Raw genomic sequence first — 26,785 nt, forward strand, 5'->3', positions numbered from 1 at the left:
AAGTGGGATTTCATTTGTATTCAGTGTTGTCTTGAAATTATGGCGGAAAAAAATCTGATGACTTTAAAAACTCCTCAGTCATGCTTTTCACGACTGGAAATAATAATGAAATTACCTTTAGTGGAAGAGACAATGAGAAGAAACCATATTTACTCAATGGATGATGGCAAAATATTCTTTCCACATTGTCTTTCTTTTTACTCAAATCATACCTGGCATGTACACAAAATCCTAAAAGGCGATTCAGTCAATCAACAATAAGGGATTCGAGGAAATATCAGCAATTGATGAACTTATGCATAATGAATAATCGCACCAAGTTTAATATTTAACCCATTTCTTGTACGATTGTTATTTTGTTCATAAATGTGCCTTTTACTAAATGTTCGTCCTACGAAATGTTTACCGTGGCGGGCCGTGCATTTCAACCTTAGGCCCTCAGTGACGTCACATTTAGCAAAATGCCGGAACATTTAACAAAATGTGAAAAACAGTTTTTCACATGTTGCTAAATGTTCCGATTTTAAAGTATTTCAACAACATCAGCATCGTTTTAAATGTATAGTATTATAAAACCTAACCTTCAGTGAATGGTTTCAATTGATGAACGAATTTACTTGTACGCGTCTCGATTCTGTACATGTATTTTATCCAGCAGGTGGCAGCGTCTGTGTGCGTGTACGTGTGCGCGCGCGTGCAGGTTTTGCATTTCTGTGACGATAACCGGAAATAGGAAGTGGAGCAATTCGGCCACTGTCAAAACAGATTAGCTTCTCGAGTGTTGCGCATCCTTTCTGCGACTGGGTTGCATTTTGCTCTGGCGGAAAACGGCATCGTGTTGAGGGCTGCTGAGAGAATGCCGTTTTGCGGGAGGACTTCGTGGAGAATTGTCGTAACTGCTGCGCTCGTGGCGCTGTTGCTGGATGCTGCTGCTTTTGCAGACGCCAAGGTAAGACAGGCGTACATTTTACGGGGGAAAAAACTGTTAGGTGAAATTATTGTGAACGAACCATAATGTACTGTCAACACATTATGTAATAGGTATCCATTAGCAGGACTATATCGGAAACAAAAGTGATATGACAAAGTCTACTTTGTTTCATGCATGTTGTATGTTATAGTTTTTTTTTTCAAATACCATGAACAGCAAGTAGCCCTTCATTTAACTCGCTTTCTGTTTCGTTGATTCTACTACAATGACAGAGCTTTGAAGACGTTCGCTGCAAGTGCATCTGCCCGCCTTACAGAAACATCACTGGCCACATTTACAACAGAAATGTTTCCCAAAAAGATTGGTAAATGCAACGCGTTTCTCCGCGTGTTCTGTTCCAACCAATTGGAGATTCGTCACCTGTTCAATTCTGATACACGTAGTTTGTCTTTTCCCATAGCACCTGCCTCCATGTTGTGGATCCCATGCCGGTGCCTGGCCATGATGTGGAGGCTTACTGCCTGCTCTGTGAGTGCAAGTACGAGGAGCGGAGCAGCAACACTATCAAGGTAGAACAAGGCTTCCTCGCTAGTAATTTTTTTACCACCTCAGTTATTATTATCATTTGTCAATTAGGGGTTCTTAACATTTTGGCAGTGGTTATTTTGGCATGACCGGCAACTCGCCACCTAGTGTATCACGCAGGAATATCAAGTATAAATTATGCGCTGCTCAAAGTGTTCCTCCTTGTGTCGTACTGGGCAGGTACGGCTTTATTCCTTCCTGTCCGAATCCCTCTTTCTACCCTTTTTATTCGAATGACCACCGCTGGAATCGGGAGCCAGTTAAGGTGGAAGCCAGTTAGAACCGTAACACAGCAGGCATCAGGTTAAAATAACCCATTCACGACCAACCTACTGTAATCACGGTAAAATAGCTGATTCAACTGGCCCAGGATTCCTTGCTAACATCATAATCACTGCCTAAAAAAAAAAAAACAACAACAACAACAAAACACAAGTTGGGTGTCACTCTTCTGGCAACATGATGCTGTCCTCTGCACTTTATGACTCCCAGACCATCCTATTTTTTTCTCATCAGGAAAAATAAGTAAACGGGTGGCACGCTCGCCCGCCAGCCCTAATCTACAGCAATTTTCATGATGAAATTCAGATAATTTTATGGCATAGGAATGAAACGAGGACCGGTAATGTGACATGCGTGTACTGTTGCATAGTGTGCGTGATGTAGTCTGGGCTGCAAGAGGGCACTGGTCAAGCAAATTGGCCAGATTAATTTCAGATGCAGTATGATGTTGGTGCAAATAAGACATTTCTGCCGTCCAGTGGTAATTTCAGATATTACATCTTGAAAGGAGAGTTGACCGTTGCAGGTTTGTCATATTTTTTTTTCCATTTGTTCTTTTTTTTTCATGTATTGAATAGTTTTCCCATTTTTTTAATCTGCATTTTAGGAGGAATTTGGGGTTTATAAAAAAATGAATCAATAAAATAACTGTTTTGTTTTTTAACTACATGATGATTTTTGAACATGTGTCTTGTGCCAGTTGTCCATCCCTGTACTAAATAGTTGCACAAGGTCTGGTTAACAATGACTGCTTTTGCCACAGGTGACGATCATCATATACCTATCTGTTGTGGGGGCACTGATGCTGTACATGTTGTTCCTCCTGTTGGTGGATCCTCTCATCCGCAAGCACGACGCATACACCCAGCCCCTGCACAATGAGGACGACTCTGAGGTATGTTGAATACTTGACACGTGCATTGACATCGGCTCAAGGTAGCCATTCCTTTTGCTTTCATGAATCTGGGTTTCTCCATGTGCGCGCTTCTCTTCTGCCTGCGTCTAGGAGATGCGTCCACGGGTAGGCAGCAGCCAGGCCAGAGGAAACACAGTGCTGGAGCGGGTCGAGGGGGCACAGCAACGCTGGAAGAAGCAAGTCCAGGAACAGCGCAAGACTGTGTTTGACCGCCACAAGCTGCTTAGTTGAACGTAGAGTCGACCATTCAGAACCCAGGTTGAGAGCGGGTATTTCCTCTGCCATCAGCTGCACTTTCTTTATTGCTCTTCACTGTCACAATTTCACAAAATGGAGTTCCGTGGCTTGACCCAAAAATATACTGTAACTACTAGTGTAACGCTGATGATCGCGATGCTTCTCCCTACTTATCTTTTGGGTTCCTTGTCAATAATATACCAATAATAATCTACCCGTGGTTAACCAACTACTGAATGTGCATTAGAATAACCGCCCCCCCCCCCAAAAAAATTGTATTTGACCCCACAAAAAAGGTTTATAATTTGCCTACATTAATGGATTAAACCATAAATGTATGTGTTCAAAATTTGTTTGGCAGATGAAGGGCAAAAATGTTGTATTCCATGAACCTCCATGTCCAACTTGCCAAGCTGTGCCAATACATTAATTGCATACATTTATTGTGTTCCAATAATACTTAGGTAAAATGTCATTTCATAATGTGGTCCCATGTGGTTGAAAAGCAAAGTGAGGAGAGTCTCTGTCACCCAAATGCCTAAGTGGAGTCTACGATAATTGCCGACAACCGTGTAATAACCACACTCTTTGAATCTCATCCCTTAATCAGCAGATTAATGTGCTTAATGTGTAATGTTAATGGCAATACAAACTAAAACTTGCATTGGCACGCAAACAGTAATCATTACGTCTGCCTCAAATTTACAATCAAAACGTCAATCTAATGACTCACTCCACATGAAAAAGAAAAAAAAGATTGATTTAAAGTGATCAGAGCATATCCTTGTATGTTGTGATTGTGAAACGCGGTCATGTCGAAGATTGGGTTGTGCTGGTCTTCTTTCATAGAGTTGCTTCATTTTTCTTCCCTGGTTTAAAACTAAATTGTTGCCGTAATCAGAAAGAATGATTTCTTCCCTCTAGTTGATGGATGAGAGCAACTCTAAACAGCACAGATGTTCACCATGGTTGTGAGCACAAAATGGACATGGCGACTATATTTCATTCATTTCACTCCCTTAACCGGTTGCTCTAACGTGGCTGCACAAGGGTAGGGAAACTCTGGTTCCTCGAGAACCATATCCTGCCTGTTTTAGATCCCTCCCTACTCCAAAAAACCTTATTCAAATGCTCAGTTGTATTAGCCATGGCTTCGGCGCCCTCTTGTGGCATTTTAGGGTGCTGTAGAAAGCAATAGTTGGGTATTTTTTAGCGCCAAGTGGAGGAAAAATTCCCCATGAAAAAAAATAATAAATAATTGATTATGTGAGATGCGGCTTTCGACCGTACGCTGATGCACTTCCCTCATTTGCAACTGGACCAATCACAGAATTATTGCAAGCGTTTGCTACGAAACATAAGCTCAACCATTTTACCTCCTAATGTGATGCCCAGTCACTTAGTTTTCATCATTTAATTTGTCATGATTGTTTTCTGACATATATATGACTAATTTGAATGTTCTTGCTGTTATTTTGTATTTATATTGATTTGTCTGTGTATTTGTCTCAATGCAAAATAAGAAATCACTGGTTAAGAAGTAATTGTGGGTGTGTTTGTGTTCCTAATTTGCTCATACTGAATATTAGCACTAGAGGACGGCATACAACGTGATGGACTACGATTTGCCCAGTATCAATACTACTCGCTTGTCAAATTATCAGTTCAATGATTCTTGAACATGTACTATATGTTGAGTTGTATCTTCACTTTTCATCACGTTAACTATTTAAAATGGAACACATATTGATGCAACATGATCTATTTTTGCATACAAACAAGTCAGATCAAATGTTGTCAAACATGCGACCTTTTTTTATTGTCGTAATTTATTTGGTCAAAGTGAGTTAGTAGTTGGTGGTTTTGAATAATCATACACTTCCCTCAATTTAAAAAACAACATAAATAAACCTGGGCAACAGATGTACTGGTACACACTGAAGATGAAGACTTCATCGGCCTTAGTTTCACCGTGTCGCCCCCAACTCCCCTCTTGATTACATCCCCTCCCTTCTTCCACGTTCTACCCCCGCCCCCCCACTCCCCTCCCAAACTTTTTTACCATCCCCAAGCATGGCTCGCCCCTGGTTCACAGTCTAAAATTAAACTGCAGGAGGGCCAACTGTGCTTCCAACCACTTGGCCCGCAGATCTTCTTGTCTGAAGTCCTCAGTGAGGAGAGGCCTTTCGCTCCTATGGAGAGACACAGAGGAGCATAAGCCGGATTCGCAGGTTTGCCGGTACAAGGAGTACTCAACCCCCAGTTGGGATTGTGCAGCCAGTGGAAATATTTCTCCGGGATTAAGGTGTGTTGGAGTCTCCAGGATGGCAGCAAACTCGGAGGCGTCCAAGCCGGTCATCATGAATGAAGAGGAGCTGAAAAGGAAGCAGCGGGAGAAGCTGAAGAAGTTACAGGCCACGGGCGGCAACCCAAGACCTGCCAGATCCCTCTTCTTCTTCACTCTTAAAAACCCCTTCCGCAAGGCCTGTATCAACATTGTGGAGTGGAAGTATCCTTTATATTCAATCGCCATTATGACAGGTGCTTATTTGTTGAGCCAAAGAGACAGCGATTGTGGTGCGACAGGTGCTCAAACTATTGCACAACCCGATAAAGCTGTGATTAAGATACTTTACACAAGCTGTATACTGATATGATGTCTAAGCATTGGCCACTTCTCATTAATCTTCGTTCATTTTACTCTGTGACGTGTAAAGACTTCTGTTATTTCCGGGCAGCCTGCGCCCGAGTCAATTTTGTCACCATGACCAAGGCCATTCTCTGTTTGATGTGGAAATGGCGCTCAAATGCTTCCGCGATGTGAGGCTCGGCGTTTGATCAGACGGCTGTCTGCTGAGTGATATTATGAGGGTCCTGCAGGGACTTTCCTGCTTTTATTTTAGCTTCATGTCCATTCTTGGTTCAGACATCTTCAACACCCAGAACAAACTTAGCTGACACTAATTGCTGTCTTTATAGACCACAGCTTGGCTGTTAAATTGAGAAGTATATGGATGATAGCCAGTTAGGTTTTGCTCCTTCGTATCCCTTAAGTTCCCTACTTAACAATTTAGGGCTGATTTATTAATATCTATCTATATAGATTTCTCTCTCTATGTGTGTGTGTATATAAATATAAATATATCTATCTATCTAGATTGATAGATATATTTAAGAAAAAGATAGATATGGGCGGCCCAGTGGTTCACTGGTTAGCACGTCGGCCTCACAGTCAGGAGGTGCAGGGCTCGATTCCGGCTTTGGCCTTCCTTTGTGGAATTTGCATGTTCTCTCTCTGCCTGTGTGGATTTTCTCCGGGTACTCCGGTTTAACTCCCACGTTCCAAGAACAAATATGGCAGGTTAATGGAACACTCTAAATTGTCCCTAGTTGTAAGTGCAGATGGCTGTTCATTAATGTGTGCCCTGGGATAGGCTGCCAGCCAGTTCAGGGTGTCCCCCGCCTACTGCCCGAAGACAGCTGGGATAGGCTGCAGCACGCACGCGACCCTTGTGAAGATAAGTGGATCAGAAAATGGCTGGATGGAGATATATTTTATGTATGTATACATATATGTATATGTTAGATTTCTGAGCATTTGGGAAAGTCTACACAGAAAGAAAGAGCGTGCACAGATCGTAAACATTGACCCCTATTATGGGAATGTACAAATTTGTCACCACATGCTCAACCAAGTCATGGGCTTTTTTTATTGCATAAGTATAATCACATTGGTATGTCACCCTGCAGCAGATGTCGCCCACAAGTGTAGTTGCAGCTTTGCAGAAAAAAATAAAAACACTCTCACAGACTAAAGAACATACAGTGTATAGTGACGTTACGAGAATGGTAGAAGAGCCCGACTCATTTTCACACAAGTGTGTGTTGCACTGCTTTGGACATGTTCTTGGGACCTGCAGCTGTCCTGCTATATCACAGGACATGATGCTGACCTGGCAGGGGGAATTCTCTGACTGAGCCCCCTACGGGCGAGAATGAGAAAGCATGGAGGTGAATATTCCATGTCATGTGGAGCAGGGCTGCTGATGCATAATGCAGCACACTGAAGCATGATTACCCTCTTGCGTCTTCTAAATGCGGCTCATCACCCAAGATCAATTGTTTTTTGCATGCTTAATTGCATTTAAATAAAGGAAGATAACAAAACTCTACTTAATAATATTGGATTAGAATGTAACGCACATAAAACTTCAATGTTTATTGTTTGAATACAAACAGTTCTTAAAGATTGAATGAAAATGAACTGGACTTTAAGTGAAATCCAACTGAACTGTCTAGAGGCTGTTTTTCTTTTTGGGCTTCCCCCTTGAAGGAGCCAAAGACCAAACCCACAGCAAGATTTACAGGAAGTGGAAATAAAGGGAGTTTGTGCTGACACCATTACATGATGTTTTGCTGTTGAACCTGCCCTGCGGGACACCACAATACTCATCTTTAATCATTTTGTTAATGTCTTACTTGTATATGACAGTTCAGTATACAAGGACTATTGGACTGTCTTGTCCAAGTATTGGACAAGACAGATGTGCCATGTCAATTGGCATGGCGGGACCCTTAGCGCAGTCTACCCATAACACATATAATCTGTTCTGATTTCTTTTGGGAGAAAGTGGAATTCCTATCGTCCTTGTGTATTAATCTTGACCATCTTCGTCCAGAACCTTTGAGATTATCATCTTACTGACCATCTTTGTAAACTGCGTAGCTCTGGCCGTGTTCCTGCCCATGCCTGAAGAAGACAGCAATTACACCAATTCCAGCTTGGTAAGTAAGATTGATATATCCGTCGGGACTCTTCAGTGAGGCAGGCAAACCTCAAATGTAATGAAGTCTTCAACATGAGTGTACAGTATTTGTATGGACATTTATTCGCAATATCTCTGATCGAGATGGATAGATATGGATATCACGGGTAATGACTAAGAAGCCTGCAAACATAAAAAAAAAACAGAATATGACTTCAATTATATTTTCTTTGTGAATAAATTTTGCGAATCAGTGACTTAATTTGAGGAGCGGCTTTCTAAACTCGTGGAGCATTTTTTTTAGGTTAATCCCGGGGATCTGACGCCATTTTTATTCATATCGAAGATTAAAAATAATTTCAAATATAACAGCATAATTAACAAAGAATTGGCTTTCTTTGTTATTTGATGAACAATAGTTATCTTTGAACTCAATATCAATAAATTCGCAGAGCACTGCGTGTGGCGTTGTAAGAGAAGCAACTCCACAATGTAGCCGCATGAGTCGCCAGCAGAAGCTTGTCACCAGCTACCTGGTGCGGCGTAACTAGCTACCCAAGCCTTGACCTCTGAATTCCCGCAGTAGTTGTTGTGAGAGCCACAAGCCAAACTTATTTCGATTGCGGTTGAATCTCAATTTTGCTATCCTGTGGGTTTTGATGAGGCGATAAATGCAACATGTGTGATGGAAACCGCTTATTTCAAGCCTTACCCAATTTTTAGCAAGCACGTTATTTTTTAAACCATGTTTTGTGCCACAGGATAAAGGATAGAAAAAAGGAAATATGCCTGTGTGTATTGTCAATCCATCTTTGCATTTGTTGATGGACTATTTGTGTACAAATACTGTATTCGTTACATAACACCGCAACATAGATACTATTCATTAGCCTGTGTGTGACATTTTGAATTGCGCGTTAGCATTAAGCTAGCTGAAGGCAAACATTTGTGGTTGTTTGACAAACAAGTAAACCTCTGTTTAATTTGACAGTAAGCAAGCTAGGAGCGGTAACAGTTTGACTTTTTTGGGAGAATTATTTGCAATCTTTCAAACTGCTGCTTATTGTAAAATGAGGTGAGTTCACTGTTCATGACATGCTGGTATCACAAGGTTTTTCTTGCCAGTCAAAGTAAATAATGGTCTGAACAATGGCTCGTATCTCAAAGATTGCATATGCCGGTTCGCTCGTAGCTCAAGGCACCCTTAGTTCTCGCCACTGTCAACGTTGCATGTTGATTCGATGGTCAAATCATGCTGCAGCTGTGTGTTGCCAGTGCTGTGTGTAATCACCGTTGACAGCAGTGTTATGCTATTGATGACGCTCAGCTCAAGAGACTGTTGTGTCCCATGCAACGAAGACATCGAAACACAGAGGCCAACACTTGCAGCCAGCAATCACTTACAATCTCTGCCACACTTCCAAATGGATATCACAATACACAAATGACTTTATACTCATCTTGGGTGCATAATGGATTGATCCATTTGGCCAAAGTCAAGTGACTCCTTGTTACTCACCAGCCTCCTCATTCCGCCGAGATGACGGATGTAACAAGAGCCTCGTTACATTAAAAGATCTGTACACGCAAACCAAAATGACTCAGGAGAATCATAAAAATAGCATCGAACATGGTGGTGTGGGGAGAATGCACAAACAGTGTGCCAATTCCATTCAAAAATTGAAAAGATTGGTCTTTATTGTTGTTTTTAGCAGGCATGCCATCTGAAGATTGTAGCCAATGTCCAGTGTCAGTTAAAAAGGGACCCCTTATTATTTTCACATTACACATAAACAGTACCAATTCAATGACCTCCTTGACTGGTACAGCAACCAAGTGCCAATCAAGGCAACCACTGGAGGTGATGTGTCACAATTATAATCCCGTACTTCATAATGAAATACTTTCTGTGACAATGATTTTAAAGTGTAGTAGTGGGAGGTTGTTTTAAGTTGATTAAACACTTGAAATTGTCCTTCTGTGTGATTGTGAGTGTGAATGGTTGTTCGTCTCTATGTGCCCTGAGATTGGCTGGAAACCAGTTCAGGGTGTACCCCGCCAAAGACAGCTGGGATAGGCTACAGCACCCCCGCAACCCTCATGAGGATAAGCGGGTCAGAAAATGGATGGATGATGAATGAGGAACAAATGAACTGGCTTAGAAATGGCATCTTTTTTCAACCAGAGCGAAGTGGGTGTTGCTAAAACACCACTTGGGTCTGTCTGTCTATGCTCATGCCTGAATAATATTTGTAGACTGTTTTCATAATGTGTCTTTAATTGATATGTTTGAACCATAAGATTATATAATGATATTCCTTTCGGCAGGAAAGTCTGGAGTACATCTTCATGATCATCTTCACATTGGAGTGCTTTCTGAAGATTGTCGCATATGGCTTTGTGTTCCATGAAGGTGCATATTTACGGAACTGCTGGAACATATTAGATTTTGTCATCGTCTTCATGGGGTAAGATTTGACAGACTATAGAATGGGAGGTGTCGTCGTCAGCTTGGAATGGAGGGGCTTACTGTATGGCGAATTTCTTCCTCCAGTCTGGTCACCTTTGCCTTGGATACCATCAATACGATAGCAGGAGTTCCCATGGAGAAAGGAGGCGGCTTTGACATGAAAGCCCTGAGGGCCTTCAGGGTTCTGCGACCCTTGCGCCTTGTCTCTGGAGTCCCCAGTAAGAACCCGATCTCTCCAGAAAGTTGATTATGTTTGTTTGTATATGAGGAGAACCCCCTCTTTTTGTTCTTGCTGTTTGCATCCAGGCCTGCAGGTGGTGATGAACTCCATCCTCAAGGCCATGCTTCCTCTGCTGCACATCGCCCTGCTGGTCTTCTTACTGGTCACCATTTATGCCATCATGGGACTGGAGCTCTTCAAGTGCAAAATGCATAAAACCTGCTATTACACGGGCACAAGTACATGGATGTGCATGCATGCTTGGCTTGTGTAAGCAGGCCGTGTTATGATGAGTTGACACGATTCTTGCCCTGGATGGCCTGCAGATATCTATTCAACCGCCGAGGGGGAGATACCTGCACCCTGCGCTCAGGCCGGGAACGGACGGCGCTGCATGGTTAACGGCTCCGAGTGTCGGCCGGGCTGGGAAGGTCCCAACAACGGCATCACCCACTTTGACAACATCGGCTTCGCCATGCTAACAGTCTACCAGTGTATCACAATGGAGGGATGGACTAAAGTTCTCTACTGGGTGGGTCGTCGCTCCGATGACACACTGATGCATCGGTGCGGTGTTTCGCAACCTTTAATGAGGAAAGGCCCTTGTTTTACGTGATAAAAATATTATGAAACACCCCCAAAGAAAAATGTCACCAAATGTCTACCCGTAAAGTATACTTATTTTGAGAAAATGATAACTTTGCAGTGGTCTCGATGTCTCTTTCAGATAAACGATGCGATCGGAAATGAATGGCCTTGGGTCTACTTTGTTCCTCTCATTCTTGTGGGCTCTTTCTTTGTGCTCAATTTGGTTCTGGGTGTCCTCAGTGGGTAGGCTGACTCAGCACTTAGAACTTGATTCCATCGTTTTCTCCACATGATTGCGATTCACAATGTTCTCTCTCTGCTCAGTGAGTTTACCAAAGAGCGGGAGAAAGCCAGATCCAGAGGAGAGTTCCAGAAGTTGCGGGAGCGTCAGCAGCTGGATGAGGACCTGCACGGCTACATGGAGTGGATCACCCATGCTGAAGTCCTGGATGCTGACAGGGAAGGCAAAGGTCAGCATCAAAACAACAACTGCAAATTGAATGAGAATTTCACAGAACTGGCAAGAATGATTTAAAAAAAAAAGTAAAATCATTATGGTAGCACCTCAAATTCTTTCACTGGACAATGAATAACATGCCTATTTTGTCAATTGAACACATTCGTTACTTGAAACACTGTACCCAAAACCAACTCTACCCACTGAAATCAAACCACCCCCAAAAAATGCTTGGAATGTGTTTTTGATGAGAAAGGTAGCATTCAATAATGTTTTACTTTATGAAAACATACAGCAATGACATCAGTCAAATGTAAAGAATATACTCTTTTGTGTTGCGCCTTCTGGTCTTTGCATCTTGGCCACCTGGGAGCAGCATAATACAGGGGTACATTTGCCTGTTCACCTGTTGACATATTGGGGCAGTCATAGAGGATGGATATGCTTGCAAGTTTAGTTCCATCCATCCATCCATCCATCCATCCATCTATCTATCTAGCTCTGGTTTCATTCCTTTGTTAGGTCTCCTGCCTTTGACCAGTGGGGACTCGGACACTGACAGCCTGTACGACATGGAGGGCAAGAGTCGAGTGATCTACTACTAGTGAGTGCGCTCCTCTGACTGTACATGTGCATGTGTTGATGTGCCCTGTAACAAGCCCCATTTTCGACTCAAGTCGCTTGGTTCGTCGTTGGAACCGCTTCTTCAGGATGAAGTGCCTGGTTTACGTGAAGACCAGATGGTTTTACTGGCTGGTGATGTTCCTCGTCCTCCTCAACACGCTGACCATCGCCACCGAGCACCACCACCAGCCCGCGACGCTCACTTCAATTCAAGGTTAAATAATGGCCATTTGGACATTTTCCACAAATGGCGCCTCCCAACTGGGTTAATTTTTGTCCCTGTTCTGTCTGTCACCAGATGTGGCAAGCCGTGTGCTCCTGGTGCTTTTTGTCATCGAGATGTTTGTGAAAATGTACGCTCTGGGTCCCCGGGCGTATTACATGTCGCTGTTCAATCGTTTTGACTTCTTCGTGGTGCTTTGCGGCATCCTGGAGATGATTATGTTGGCGGTGGGAGAGGTGACCCCGTTGGGTTTCTCGGTACTCAGGTGTATTCGGCTTCTGAGGATCCTTAAAGTCACAAAGTGAGTCGTGCAAATTACAAAGTTTCACTGCCTCAACCTGAGACATATTATAACTATTCTTGCAGGTATTGGACCTCTCTGAGTAACCTTGTAGCCTCCCTGCTCAACTCTGTTCGCTCCATTGCCTCACTGCTCCTCCTCCTCTTCCTCTTCATCGTCATCTTCTCATTGCTTGGCATGCAAGTGTTTGGGGGGAAATTCAACTTCCCCGACAACAGGCCCAGACGGAGTAACTTTGACAACTTCCCTCAAGCGCTCATTAGTGTCTTCCAGGTAAGATGTTTCCTCAGACAAAAAATCCAACATATTTTCTTCTAAAACCCGTCGCTGTCGCCCAGATCTTAACAGGAGAGGAATGGACAGCCATTATGAACAATGGCATCATGGCCTATGGCGGACCAGTTTTCCCTGGCATTCTGGTTGCCATCTACTTCATCGTCCTCTTTGTCTGTGGAAACTGTATCCTGCCCAAAACTCCTTTTTGGGACATTTGAGAATGAACATGAACAGCACCACGTTATTTTTCCTGAACTCGGTCCGACCAGACATTCTTCTCAACGTCTTCTTGGCCATTGCGGTCGACAACCTTGCCGAGGCTGAGAGTTTGACCTCAGCTCAGAAAGAAAAGGCAGAAGAGAAGTTGAGGAGGAAACTGCTGCGGTGAAGCAATCATTGACACGGCAAGAAGGTCAAAATGATTGTCTGCGCTCATTCTTAACGTGGCTGAACTCCCCATCTATAGGTCCAAAATGCCCGACAAGACAGATGAGGAGAGGGAGAGGATCTCCAAGAAACTGGCTGAGCAGCGAGCCAAGATTGAGGGCATGCCAACGACAGCCAAGGTTCATCAAGATACACACATTAAATGCATGTCACGACAAGAGTCATGTGTATTTATTTGTGAACATGTCCTTTCATCAGCTCAAAATCGATGAGTTTGAGTCCAATGTCAATGAAGTGAAAGATCCTTTCCCCCCTGCAGACTTCCCAGGTGAATTCAAGTCCATCTGTTTTATCCTTCTAAGAACAGTTTGAAATGCAATGCCTGATTTGCGCAGTATGCTATGACATCATGACTACTGCAATGAAATAATGTCTTGCTCTTGGCTTTGTGCACATTTCTTTCCTCTACATTCGAGGTGACGATGAGGAGGAGGAGCCTGAAATCCCCATCAGCCCTCGACCGCGACCCATGGCCGACCTGCAGTTGAAGGAAGAAGCCGTTCCGTTGCCTGAAGCCAGCTCTTTTTTCATCTTTGGCCCACAAAACAAGTCGGTGGCAGTCATATGTGCCCAAAACCCTTTTTGCCATCTTGCTGCACACGTTTCATTGTGTGTGTGTGTGTGTGTGTGTGTGTGTGTGTGTGTGTGTGTGTGTGTGTGTGTGTGTGTGTGTGCGTGTGTGTGTGTGTGTGTGTGTGTGTGTGTGTGTGTGTGTGTGTGTGCGTGTGTGTGTGTGTGTTCTCATTCTACTCACTGGTGTCCAGGTTCCGTAAACTGTGCTACAAGATCATCAACGCCTCCTCTTTTACTAATCTCATCCTGCTGTTCATCCTACTGTCCTCCATCTCCCTGGCAGCGGAAGACCCCATTGATCCCAATTCCTACAGAAACCAGGTGCCGAGCAGTTCTCCAGTTCAAGCGTCGCATAACCTGTCCAACAAAAGCCAAGCAACATCCTTGTTTTCTGCATTTTGCCCTCATAGATTTTGGCCTATGCTGACATTGTCTTCACGACCGTCTTCACCATTGAGATTGTATTGAAGGTAAGTAGAAGAGCTTCTTTGGTGGATTGGATGGATGTATGGAAGAATGATGGGTGGACGGATGGACAAGTGGATGGATGGATGAATGGATGGATCGAATGACAGACTGACATAGGAGGCTGAATGGAAAGATGGCATGATGGATGGTGAGATGGATGGACATTTGGATGGATGGATAGAAGGATAGATGGTTTATTGATGAACAGACGAATGGAATGACGTACAGACGTATGAAAGGGTAAATGCAAAGATGGGATGACGGATGGACAGATGGATGGTATGATGGACCGGTGGACAAATGGAAGGGATGGTGGGAAGAGGGATGGAAGGATGGAATCATTGAAGTTCATCCAATGCCTTCATGGGTGGCCGAATGAAGGAATGAACTCGTGGTTGAATGAAGAGATGACTTCCCGGTTGGATCCAAGGACGAAATTGTGAATGCATGGAAGGAAACTGAGTTGTTGGGCATGGGCAAGAGTAAAGGATGAAAAGATGTAATCATGGCTGGGGTCCCGGGTAAAGCGACGGAGCTTGTATTTCCATCCAATGCAAGTTACGTTTGAGCAAAGACGTTCGGCAGTAAAGTTTTGTGCCGTTGTCTTGTGCCATTTATCTCTGTGACAGATGACCGTTTATGGGGCATTCATGCACGAGGGCTCATTTTGTCGCAACTCCTTCAACATCCTGGATCTGATTGTGGTTGGAGTCTCGCTGCTCTCGATGGGCATGGAGTAAGTAACCATTAGGAATTCACACACCTACACTGAAATGTCTCAAGTATTGTTCTCTTTTTTGGCTTTGGGTATGCACCACATTGAGCCGCTTGTGTCATTTGTTGAATTCAGATCCAGTGCCATCTCCGTGGTGAAGATTCTCAGGGTGCTCAGGGTGCTGAGGCCTCTCCGGGCTATCAATCGGGCGAAAGGCTTAAAGGTGGGCGCAAACTGTCGCCACAACTCAGTCGCCATCCGAGCTTTTCCTCCATACTTCTCATTTGTGTCCATGTACAGCACGTGGTCCAGTGTGTGTTCGTGGCTATCAAAACCATCGGAAACATCGTCCTGGTTACCATGCTGCTAAATTTCATGTTCGCCTGCATAGGTGTGCAACTTTTCAAGGTTGGTGATGCTGCACACTGATAATGTAAACTTTATTTTTTTTTTTTTTAAGCATCCAATACAACGCATATCGTTTCCCTCCTGCTCTCTTGACGATAGGGCAAATTCTATAGCTGCACGGACGCATCCAAAATAACAGAAGAGGAATGCCAGTAAGGCAATTAAGCTTATAGCTTGAGAAACACATGCAATTTCTCATTCATGGCCATCGCTGACATGATTGACACTGATATCTGATCTCAGGGGATTCTTCATCAAGCACATTGAGAATTCTCTGCAGGACACGGTCGTGGCCAAACGCGAATGGCTGAACAATGACTTCAACTTTGACAACGTGCTCTACGGCATGCTGGCTCTCTTCACCATTTCCACCTTTGAGGGCTGGCCCAAGTAAGTTGTCACACCTTGTGTTGAGTAGACCGCTGTGGATGATACAGATAATGTCTACGTTTGCATCAAATGAAAAATGTTGGCTTTGTTTTGTGGAATAAACTGCTGAGCCCATAACTCCAAATTCTAAAAAGAAATATGGTCATTTAAGCATTTATTTGGCCTGAAAATGAAAAGTGGTCAAAATAGCAAAAAGGTTTTAGAGTTACTTTGGTTTCTCATTTTTTTCCAGAGCTGTATATATATTACATGCTCTACATATTGTTGAGAACTATTTCCATTCTCTTCAGAGAGATACCGAAAACGTGACTGGGCTGTTCCACTGAATCACTGCTATTTGCTTGCTGTAACTCTCTCAAAATCAACTTAATTTGCTGTCTTTATGTGCCAACTCTAACTCGGATATTACACATACTGTATTCAAATGATTACTGGCCCATCTTAGGCAACATTATTTCACGTTATTGTTTTATTCTAATGCACCTGACGAAAATTAACTGGGGTGTCTTTTAGAATTAACAAATGGCGGCATTTGTGCTAGTAGCGTGCTGACACAAGCAAGCACAAAACCGCAAATCAAAAAAAAATATGTACTTAAAATAAATAATGTGGAAAAAATAGGCAACGGTGCTATTTGAAATATTGTTGACTGTAGACAAAAATAAATGAATCAATTTATCATTTTTGGTCTTCCTATGACAAGACTCTGTAGACCAGGGGTGTCCAAACCTTTTGCCAAGGGGGCCAGATTTTATGTGGTAAAATGTCGGGGGGCCGACCTTGGCTGACATTCTTTGAACAACAATATTGTTCAACAAATTTTAGTAAGCCAGTCTGTTTCACATTTCCATTTTTATTTTAATTTCAACAATTTCTTTTGGTTCATTTGAAACAGGTATATCACATGCAACTGCTTATTCACTTGACTTTTTCTTAAACAGAAGTCTCCTGAGTGCAAATTGATTGATTTGAAACATAAAATGTATCACCATGACTTTTCAATAGTCACAAAACCTTTGACTCGAACAACAGGGAAATGAACAAGCAATACACATATCCACAACTGCAAGGATCATTTGAAATATGACGTATCAGTCAATATAAACACGGAGTGATGTCTTGTTAACTCGTGAGTGATGCCCTCTAGTGTCTAAATGCTATTACTCATTTAGTGAATGCTATTACTCATTTAGCCACTAGAGGGAAGCAGTACTCTATGAAACATCACTCACCAGTCTACGAGACCTCAGTCAATGCAACACGTGTTCCATTGCGCCCAACCTGCGGGCCAGACGGCACTGACTTTATGACAGGGGCCGAGGGCCGGATGAAATTCGACCGCGGGCCGGATTTGGCCCGCGGGCCGGACTTGCTGTAGACCATGTGACTTTTCAGAGGGGCAAATATGTCAGGACTAGGACAAGACTGAAGTGTACATTTCAACTCAACTGTGTGTGTTTAAGCAAATGTACTTCATGTATAATTGGGATGAACAACACAAATGTATAAAAAAAATTCCATTGCAAGATTTAAAAGATCATATTTCATGTTAAACTCTAACTTTAGGACGTGAGAAGAATAAACTAAAGGCATTTAGTCAATTTAAACAAATCATTTATTTACATGCATTAAAAATGTAATTGGATCAATATGCGGGTTGCGTTACTTGTTTAAGAAGAATATCTAAATATTTTACAGTTTATTTGACCATTCATGTATACACACTCACACACACACACACACACACACACACACGTACACTTGTTGCCAGACTCTTGTATCGAGCCATAGACTCGGACGAAGAAGACATGGGGCCCGTCTTCAACAACCGGGTGGATGTCTCCATCTTCTTCATCATCTACATCATCCTCATCGCCTTCTTCATGATGAACATCTTTGTGGGCTTTGTCATCGTCACCTTCCAAGAGCAAGGCGAGCAGGAGTACAAGGACTGCGAGCTGGACAAAAACCAGGTGCACCGAGTCTCTTTTGGACCAGACTTGTGTGATCTGATGTGATGAAACAGGTTTTTTTTTCATATTGACGCCCATCACTTTCTCTTAACTTATCTGTTCCCTTTAGCGCCAGTGTGTGCAGTACGCCTTGAAGGCGCGACCGCTGAGGTGCTACATCCCGAAAAACCCGTACCAATACCGCGTTTGGTACATCGTCACCTCCTGCTACTTTGAGTACCTCATGTTCTTCCTCATTATGCTCAACACTTTGTGTCTGGGGATGCAGGTAGGTCAGTTCAGTTCATAGTGCACCCTAGAAACACGCATGAGAACAAGACAAGAGTCGGTGTGGCTCATTATTTTGACAATTTGTTTTCCAAAGTCAAATGTTGATTTTTGTCAATGCGCTGCTGTATGTGGAACCACGTCCTGGAAGCAATGCACTCCCACTCATTCAATTCAAAGGAACTTCAATTTGAAAGGAAATTGAAGGGCCCTCTACATAATTAATGGTGAATTCATTCGCAACAATGTGCCATTAAAAAAGCAGATGCCAGTGATAACAAATAGTCAATCAGATCAAGTGTTTAAGTAGCTGGTTTATTTACTGGGAAGCTGAAGTTTATTGGTTCTCCCGGGGGCATGCAGCGCTCAAAATAATTCAATAACCCATTTTGACTGAATGGCGTGCTTCTCAATTATTTGCTGTCCCCCAAGGAATAAGAAAACATTTCGCGCACCCACAACACTCCGCCCAGACTCTAAATAGTATAATTTGTCTCTGAAATTGTTATAAGTACACCTCTGCATAGCATTGTACCTTTAGAAACCTAAAAAAAAAAAAAAAAGAAATATAGGTAAGCTCACAACAAAGAATAGATTCATTGATGAGGTGAATGATTACGCTTGTTGATATGCTTTAATGTCGATGTTTGCGCCACAGTCTTGTGTCAGCAGACACGCGGACATGTTCTTCGAGTAGTTTTGTGTCTTGTGTCCTTTGCGCAATAGCACTGTGACCAGTCGGACCACGTGACCAAGCTGTCGGACATTCTCAACTTGATCTTCACCGTGCTCTTCACCGTGGAGATGATTCTCAAGCTCATGGCCTTCAAAGCAAAGGTCAGCTCGGTTTTGGGAAGCCCGAGTCTGACCAATCGGATGCAGGCCATACTCGCTCTTTAGCGCCTCATCATGCGTCTGTGCACAGGGTTACTTTGGAGACCCCTGGAACGTGTTTGACTTCATCATTGTCATCGGCAGCGTCGTTGACGTCATCCTGATTGAAGTGGACGTGAGTGAATGCAACTCCGTGCTCCCCGAACGCGAGTAGTATTTTCAGGTGTTGAATAAGAAAGAGCTTCCAAGGCAACCATTGTGACAATGACTCGATGTACTCTATGTTGTCACTGCTCTGACCCAGACGCGTATAACCGCGGCCCCGATTGGTGCCAGCACAACTAGTTCACAGAATATGGTCAGTAATGTTGTTGGCCATAACAACCTCCACCGCCATCCTCCAGAGAAGCATTTTTTTTTTGGTCACCGCGCCACCAAACACGCCCATTATGCCCACAGTTCACTTCCATTTGGAATGCTGATATGTGTAACTTGACAAGTGAGCACAGCACTGATTGGTTTTATTGATTTATTTTGTCAATGTACAGTATGTGATGATGTTGCACAATGGCAATTTCTGCGGGTTGCAGATTTTCACCGCCGTCTCCTCATCCCGCACGCACAGACACGCTTTTGGGCAGATTCAGACACGGCAGTGCCACTCACGCCTTTTCCGGCTTTTCCACCCGCCTTCCTCGTGTGCTCCTTTGTGTTGGGTTGTCTTTTCCCGCAGGCGACACAAATGTTCTCCGCGTGACGTCTCACTTGTCGTATGTCTGTCATTCACAGAGCGCCCTCGCTGCCAGTGGAGGACTGTACTGTCTCCAAGGCTGTGCTGTAAATATCTCATCGTCACTGTTGCACTGCTGCATGAGCAGACTGTGTCACAGGGAGTGACCCTCTTCTCCTGAATGTTCTCTACCAACCCAACAAAACTGTGTCTCTAGATTTCGAGATTTGAAAACAAGATGCATAATTTCCCAAAGAGCTCTTAATTAAAAGCACAGGCATGCCAGCTGTCTGAGATGCAAAGCGCTGGACTTCACTACCACACCCATTTGTCAAAGCAATTTCCTGTAAAATCACTCTGAATGACATGTGACAATTGATTTCAATTAAAAAATGCAATCATAAAACATGTTCAGGAATGGGTGATGCCCAAGGTTGATTAAATATATACCCCCCCCCCCCCCCAAAAAAAAATGTGTGCAAAGACAGGTTGCAAGTGTCTCTGTGACTGCAGACTGCCAGGAAACTGGAAATGTGATAAGGGGATACAAGGACATTTTTCGGAATTAATTGCAATATGCTAGGAATGTCCCGAAATGTAATAATAATAATAATATTAATAAAATAATGACATACAAGAACAGCATGGTCATTTAGGCCATGCCCCCCCTTGGGCATGGTTTCATTACTGTACTTGCCTTGCTCCGATGTAATCTCTCTCTCCTCTGTTTTACAGGACACAAATCCCATGCAAGAAATAGCAGTAAGCAGCCATCTTGCCATCATCAATCCACATTGCTTGCATTATTCCCACAAAATTCTCTTGTCCCAAGGCCTCGGAAAACGCCTCCGTTTCGATCACCTTTTTCCGACTCTTCCGTGTCATGCGCCTGGTGAAACTTCTGAATCGCTCTGAGGGCATCCGGAACCTCCTGTGGACCTTCATCAAGTCCTTTCAGGTGCCTCAACGCCATGGCCTTCCTCGCATTCAAGGTCCTCTGGTGACCAAGTTAATCCTTGTCTGGTCTGTGTCTTCAGGCTCTTCCCCACGTGGCTCTCCTCATCGTCATGCTCTTCTTCATCTACGCCGTTATTGGCATGCAGGTTGGGTCCGAAGTCCAACATCAGCCGCCAGCTTCTGCACGCCGACACGCTGAATTTAGTGGCATTATGACGTTTTAGATTTTCGGGAAGATCGCCTTAGTGGACGGCACCGAGATCAATCGCAACAATAACTTCCAGACGTTCCCTCAAGCGGTTCTCATGTTATTTCGGTGAGTTTTCGCCCTCGCGCTCAGCGCTCGCGCACCGATGGGGGAAAAGCAAGTCGAGAACTGCCCGCGGTCCATGTGCAGATGTGCCACTGGTGAAGGCTGGGAGGAAGTCATGATGGCATCAATGTACGGGAAGAAGTGCGACCCCAAGTCTGACTTTCAGCCCGGAGAAGAGTACACCTGCGGCTCCAACTTTGCCGTCTTCTACTTCCTCAGTTTCTACTGTCTCTGTGCCTTCTTGGTCAGCATTTGATCGATCTCCAATTTGCAATGGCCTCATTGTTTCTCAAGATGCCGTTCAACAACAAATGTCGCCACACTGTGCAGATCCTCAACCTGTTTGTTGCTGTCATTATGGACAATTTCGACTACCTGACGCGTGACTGGTCACTGCTCGGCCCGCATCACCTGGATGAGTTTAAGAAGATTTGGGCTGAATATGACTCCGAGGCCACGTAAGCCATGCTGACACACAGACCATTCACAAAACAGCTCACCTTTGGAGCAAAACTTCATTTGACCGTCTGCGAATGAACATGTGCAACTGTTCATTCAGGTGTCAGTGCATGTTGAAGGTGTTTGTGTGATCTGACAGAGGCAGAATTAAACATCTGGATGTGGTGACGCTGCTGAGACGCATCCAGCCTCCTCTGGGCTTTGGCAAGTTCTGCCCACATCGCGCAGCCTGCAAGGTACAAAAATTGACAATAGGCGATACCGGCCAGCCAAATAAAGACCAACGGAAGGCGCACCAACATGGGTGACTTTAACCCTTTCAGGGACAGCGGTTACAGTACTACAGTCCACGTTTTATCATAGTGGCAGGTTACAGGGTGCTTGAAGGGGTTAATCTGTGATTAGCGCAAATCGCTGATAATGAGTAAAATTGTCCTTAAAGTGAGTTAACGAGTTTTTAAATTGAGCAGCGTTTTAAAAATAATGTCAGATTAACTGAAATTAAACGGAGTTTGAACTGATATAGGGGCGGCCCGGTAGTCCAGTGGTTAGCACGTCGGCTTCACAGTGCAGAGGTAGCGGGTTCGATTCCAGCTCCGGCCTCCCTGTGTGGAGTTTGCATGTTCTCCCCGGGCCTGCGTGGGTTTTCTCCGGGTGCTCCGGTTTCCTCCCACATTCCAAAAACATGCGTGGCAGGCTGATTGAACACTCTAAATTGTCCCTAGATGTGAGTGTGAGTGTGAGTGTGAATGGTTGTTCCTTTCTGTGTGCCCTGCGATTGGCTGGCAACCGGTTCAGGGTGTCCCCCGCCTACTGCCTGAAGACAGCTGGGATAGGCTCCAGCACCCCCCGCGACCCTAGTGAGGATCAAGCGGCTCGGAAGATGAATGAATGAATGAATGAATGAACTGATATAAATAAGTAAGGATAATTGTGAATATCAAAGAAAATTCATTACACCCGTTTAAAAACTGGGTGACAACACTGGAAGTGTGCTGTCACGAACCCACGCCAATTCTTCAATGAAATGTTACATTTTTTGCTGGCTAGCAACAAATCACTTGTAAAAATGATGAGGTCAAAATCTGAATGCATCGACGAGGTAGTGGATCGGACTCTTTCGTTCAAGACTCAAAATCATGGCCAAAAAAAAAGGATGTATATCGAGCAACATTTGCAGTTTTGGTGGTTCGTAAATATAATTTGTGTTTTATTTATGTCCGCAGCGATTGGTTGGCATGAACATGCCACTCAACAGTGACGGCACGGTCACCTTCAATGCCACCCTCTTTTCCTTGGTCAGGACAGCACTGAAAATCAAAACAGAAGGTGGAGCTCATCGTGATGTGTCATATAGTCACAGTCGCGGTCTCGGTGTGTGATTTGCCGACGTTGATCACTTTTTCTTCCGAGCAGGAAACTTTGAGCAGGCCAATGAGGAGCTTCGAGCCATCATCAAGACCATCTGGAAGCGCACAAGCATGAAGTTGTTGGATCAGGTCATTCCTCCAATAGGCGGTGAGTGTGCCAACCACATCAGAGGCTTTCCAAAGACTGAATGCGTCTTCCTTCTCAGATGACGAGGTCACCGTGGGGAAATTCTACGCCACTTTTCTACTCCAGGATCATTTCCGAAAGTTCCTAAAGCACCAGGAAGAGTACTACGGATACCGGCCAAATAAGAAGAGTGCCTCTGGACCGGAGATCCAGGCAAGGAAGCCCTTCGCCTTGGAAGGAGTTGAATGGGTGCGGAATTATCTTGCGATGTCATCACGTGTCCACTTTGTGATCCCGCAGGCAGGTTTAAGGAGCATCGAGGATGAAGTGACTGCAGAAATGCACAGGGCCATTTCTGGAGACCTGCAGAATGACGAGGACATGGACAGAGCTATGCAGGAGGCTGCAGAGGAGCACATTTACCAGGTGGGGGAAAATACTGCCACGTCGGCCGCAGTACACTTGCCGCAAAAGAAAAGTCACATTTCCGAAAAACAGCTTCCACTGTGTGGGGAAGATTTACAGTATACCAATTATCGGTTGAGACCTCATTCAAGACTTAAGGTGTGCACAACATGAACATTTGTGACCATGAAATACTTGTCATGTGCATGCGTTTTGGGGTGAGAGGTTAAATTAGGGGTTGGGGTTGAGTTTGGGTTTGGGTTAGGATTAGATTGGCGGAGTTGGAGTTGGGCTTACTGTTAAGATTTAGGCTGTTTGGGTTAGGGGCTTCGAGGTTAGGGTTTAGGAGTTAGGATTGAGGAGTTAGAGCTTAAATGAGAGTTAGGGTGTTCAGAGTTAGGGCTTGGGTTAGGATTTAGGGCTTGGGGTTACAGTTAGGATTCAGGTTGAGTTTGGTGTTCAGTTTAGGGGGTTAGGGTTAGAATTGGGGGTGTGGTTCGGGTTATGGTTCACGTTAGGTCATTAGGGGGATAGGGGTTTAGGTTGGGGGATTTGGGTTTAGGATTAGGAGGTTTGGGTTAGGGAGTTACGGGTTAGGGTTAGCGTTAGGGTTGGCGTTAGGGTTCGGGAGTGAGGTTTAGGGTTAGCATTCGGATTAGCATAGGGGTTTGGAATTAGGGTTGGGTTTCGAATTTGGGTTATGGTTTCAAAGTAGGGTTACAAATTAGCATTAAAATTTCAAAGGAAGGTTTTAAAGAATAATTAGGGTTCCAAAGCATGGTAACAAACTCGGTTTAGGTTTTCAAGGTTCAAATTCAGTTTGAGTTTCAAAGTAGGATTTTAAAATCGGGTTACAGTTTCGGGGGGTTGGGGTGGGGGGTTAAACTAGGGTTAGGGTTTCCACTTAGTGTTGGAGTTTCAAAGTAGGGTTTCAAACGAGGGTTATGGTTTCAAATTTGAGTTTTAAACTCAGGTTAGGGTTGCAAATTAGGGTTTTAAACTAGGGCTGGTGTTTGAAAGTCGGTTTTAAACTAGGGCTATGGTTACATAGTAGCGTTCTCAACCAGGGTTAGGACTTTAAAGTACAGTTTCAAACTAGGGTTGTCTCTATCTATCAAACGAGAGTTTCAAATTCAGTTTCTGATTTCAAAGCAGGATTCGAAACGTTTGTTGTTCATAGTGGTTGACACTTGTTGACATTTCCAGCGTACGCACGGCTTGTTTGGGAATCGGATTGAGCCGTTCTCTCCCGAGAACGCCAACGCTCCGCCCCCGCATATGACCAACCAGCGGCCCCTCAAATTCTTGGAAAACCAGCCCGAGCCGGCACTGATCGCCTCCCCCACTGAGCCCGTCATCGACTTTCTCCCGACAACTGCCCCCAAAAGCAACGTCAACAACAACGCCTTTGCGGAGTGAGCAATACGCGCCCGTCCTCACACAAGACGAGTCTGACTGACTGTGGACATCCAGCAGCTGACGAGAAGCTTCTTGCTGTCTTTCAGATTGGCTTTGCCAACACGAGGCAGTCCTGAAGACTTGGACAGTCCCAATGAAGATGTCGAGGGAGGTACGGCCCACAAACGGACCGTCTACACAGAGTTCTTTGCTTGCACTTGCTACAAATCTTGTCAGCGTTTTTGACAGCGTATTTCAAGGAAGGGAGGAGGTCAAATCATGTGATCACAATTATGTTGCCAACTGTTCCGATCGTACTGCAATGCGATGGGAAATCATTGATAAAAGCCAAATTGTGGCTGGAGGAAGATTCCTTAAAACAATATAATGTCATGAATTTTCATCGCGGGATAAATAAACTGTGACTGAGGATGGAAAAAATGGAGGAGTTGGTCAAAATGAAGTTCACATGTTAAGCTTCGACTGCATTTTAGATTCAACTTGAAATTTGACTTTTTGTGAGCAGCATAAATAGACATTAAATGTTTCTTGGATGTTTTTGTCCTTTTAGATAACCTCCCCTCATGGGACTTCACAGTGAGAACAGACAGAACACAGGTAGCACATTTGGCCCGTGTGCACAATATGTAGCATGTGAGCAGCTGTTTTACAAAAAAAATATATTGAATAATTTCCTCTTTGCAGTTCCCCTATGAACCGAGGCTCAGCGACAGTCCAAATTCTGACGACGTAAGTGGCAACAGGCTTTTCCTTCATCTGTCAATCAGCTGCTTGGAGATCTTCCATTTTGTCTCCCAGGCCAGGATGGAGATGGCCGAAGACGAGCACACCACAATCGAGGACCTTGAAGGCGCGGCTCGGGCTATCCTCAAGAAGAAGCGACGCATACCCGTGCCTCCTCGCACCCCCACGCTGCCGCCGCAGCAGTCGGAGCGGCCCGACCCGGCCGTGAGGAGGAAGAAACGTCCCGTTCCCACGACTCCCGCCGCTCACACTCAGCGCAGGGCCCAGCCGCCTGAGGCCGACGCCAACGTTTAGAGACGTGACCATCCGCAAGATCATCACTGACGGACTAGCACTCCATTGTTAGGAAAATAACGTCAAACTGTTTTTCTCCATCTGTGGTCATTTGAGTCAGTCATTATCCATGACATCTTGGTTCCATTCACCAAGCTGGCAATGCAATTGTTAGTCATGATGCAGCTCAGATTGAAGTTCCACGTCTGGCTATTGCCATCACTTTTACAAAGTTTCGCGAGAGTGGAGTGTCGAATCTCGTGTGACCTCACATACGGTTCTCAACTGCAGGAACGTTGTTGACATTTAGTCATAGTTTTGCAGATTGTTTTGGTACAACTCCAAATGAGGCCATTGTATTTGATTTAATACCTCTCTGACAAATTCAAAGTCGGCATCATTATCTGGCTACGGGCAAATTGTTTCGCAACACTGTACCTGAATTGTCGTAAACACTTGCTCCTGTTCAGTGAGAAACAAGTTCAATGTTGCAGAACTGGTAAGTGCTGTACGACCTATTCAAGAGTGTGTTCTATCTTTGGTGAAGAAATATTGTCTGAGGATATTTTCACGTGTTAACAGCTGAGGGTTTTTCTTGATAGTAAGCAAACAATGTGGTTTTATCAGCCCGCGTTTGCGTGCCCCACCCAAAAAAAAATCATGTTTGCATCGTTAGCTCAAAGCTCACCGAAGGACAGACTGACTTTTTGCTGTTCACGTTTTGTGCAGAAAAGCCAAATCGTTGGGGACTATTTAAGAGTGGCCATTTGTGACGGTACTGTGAAACTGCAATCGGTTTTCCTTTTTTGGTGGGGTTGGGGGGGCTGCTATATTACTCTGCTTTTAATAATAGCACAGGGGCAAAAAATTTATTTTCTGTGATGATCTTTACTTTTTTTTCTGTAAGCAGAGTGAAAGTGTCACATTGCAACACCGATGACTGACTGAAGCGCAAGTTCCATTTGTGGCAAGGTATTCTATATTACTTGTGTATCTAATAAATTGGCGCGGCTGTGAGTTTGCTTGGACCCTGCTGC

The 26,785-nt window shown here is 44.2% G+C and overlaps 2 protein-coding genes across 2 annotated transcripts; both read left to right on the forward strand.

Moving 5' to 3' along the window:
• Positions 1 to 704: 704 nt before the first annotated feature.
• tmem9 (transmembrane protein 9) lies at positions 705 to 4,495 on the forward strand. Its single transcript, XM_052058460.1, has 5 exons — positions 705 to 949; positions 1,204 to 1,295; positions 1,392 to 1,500; positions 2,562 to 2,693; positions 2,805 to 4,495. The coding sequence occupies exons 1-5, from the start codon at positions 857 to 859 to the stop codon at positions 2,943 to 2,945; spliced, it is 567 nt and encodes a 188-aa protein (XP_051914420.1). The 5' UTR covers positions 705 to 856; the 3' UTR covers positions 2,946 to 4,495.
• Positions 4,496 to 5,050: 555 nt separating this feature from the next.
• LOC127596193 (dihydropyridine-sensitive L-type skeletal muscle calcium channel subunit alpha-1-like) lies at positions 5,051 to 26,236 on the forward strand. The gene is made up of 44 exons (XM_052058419.1): positions 5,051 to 5,460; positions 7,631 to 7,736; positions 10,046 to 10,185; positions 10,272 to 10,405; positions 10,494 to 10,646; positions 10,734 to 10,939; positions 11,135 to 11,238; positions 11,320 to 11,465; positions 11,975 to 12,056; positions 12,130 to 12,290; positions 12,375 to 12,600; positions 12,666 to 12,873; positions 12,939 to 13,059; positions 13,146 to 13,260; positions 13,343 to 13,442; positions 13,522 to 13,591; positions 13,740 to 13,872; positions 14,088 to 14,217; positions 14,307 to 14,366; positions 14,994 to 15,100; positions 15,215 to 15,302; positions 15,380 to 15,487; positions 15,587 to 15,639; positions 15,731 to 15,877; positions 17,649 to 17,850; positions 17,960 to 18,118; positions 18,844 to 18,954; positions 19,043 to 19,126; positions 19,741 to 19,788; positions 20,417 to 20,443; positions 20,514 to 20,639; positions 20,719 to 20,784; positions 20,863 to 20,954; positions 21,036 to 21,195; positions 21,282 to 21,409; positions 21,550 to 21,646; positions 22,637 to 22,739; positions 22,827 to 22,928; positions 22,987 to 23,333; positions 24,519 to 24,727; positions 24,818 to 24,882; positions 25,282 to 25,328; positions 25,416 to 25,460; positions 25,530 to 26,236. The coding sequence occupies exons 1-44, from the start codon at positions 5,276 to 5,278 to the stop codon at positions 25,767 to 25,769; spliced, it is 5,541 nt and encodes a 1,846-aa protein (XP_051914379.1). The 5' UTR covers positions 5,051 to 5,275; the 3' UTR covers positions 25,770 to 26,236.
• Positions 26,237 to 26,785: the final 549 nt, after the last annotated feature.

The sequence above is a fragment of the Hippocampus zosterae genome, chromosome 2 (genome assembly GCF_025434085.1).
Source record: "Hippocampus zosterae strain Florida chromosome 2, ASM2543408v3, whole genome shotgun sequence".
Classification (NCBI taxonomy): Eukaryota; Metazoa; Chordata; class Actinopteri; order Syngnathiformes; family Syngnathidae; genus Hippocampus; species Hippocampus zosterae.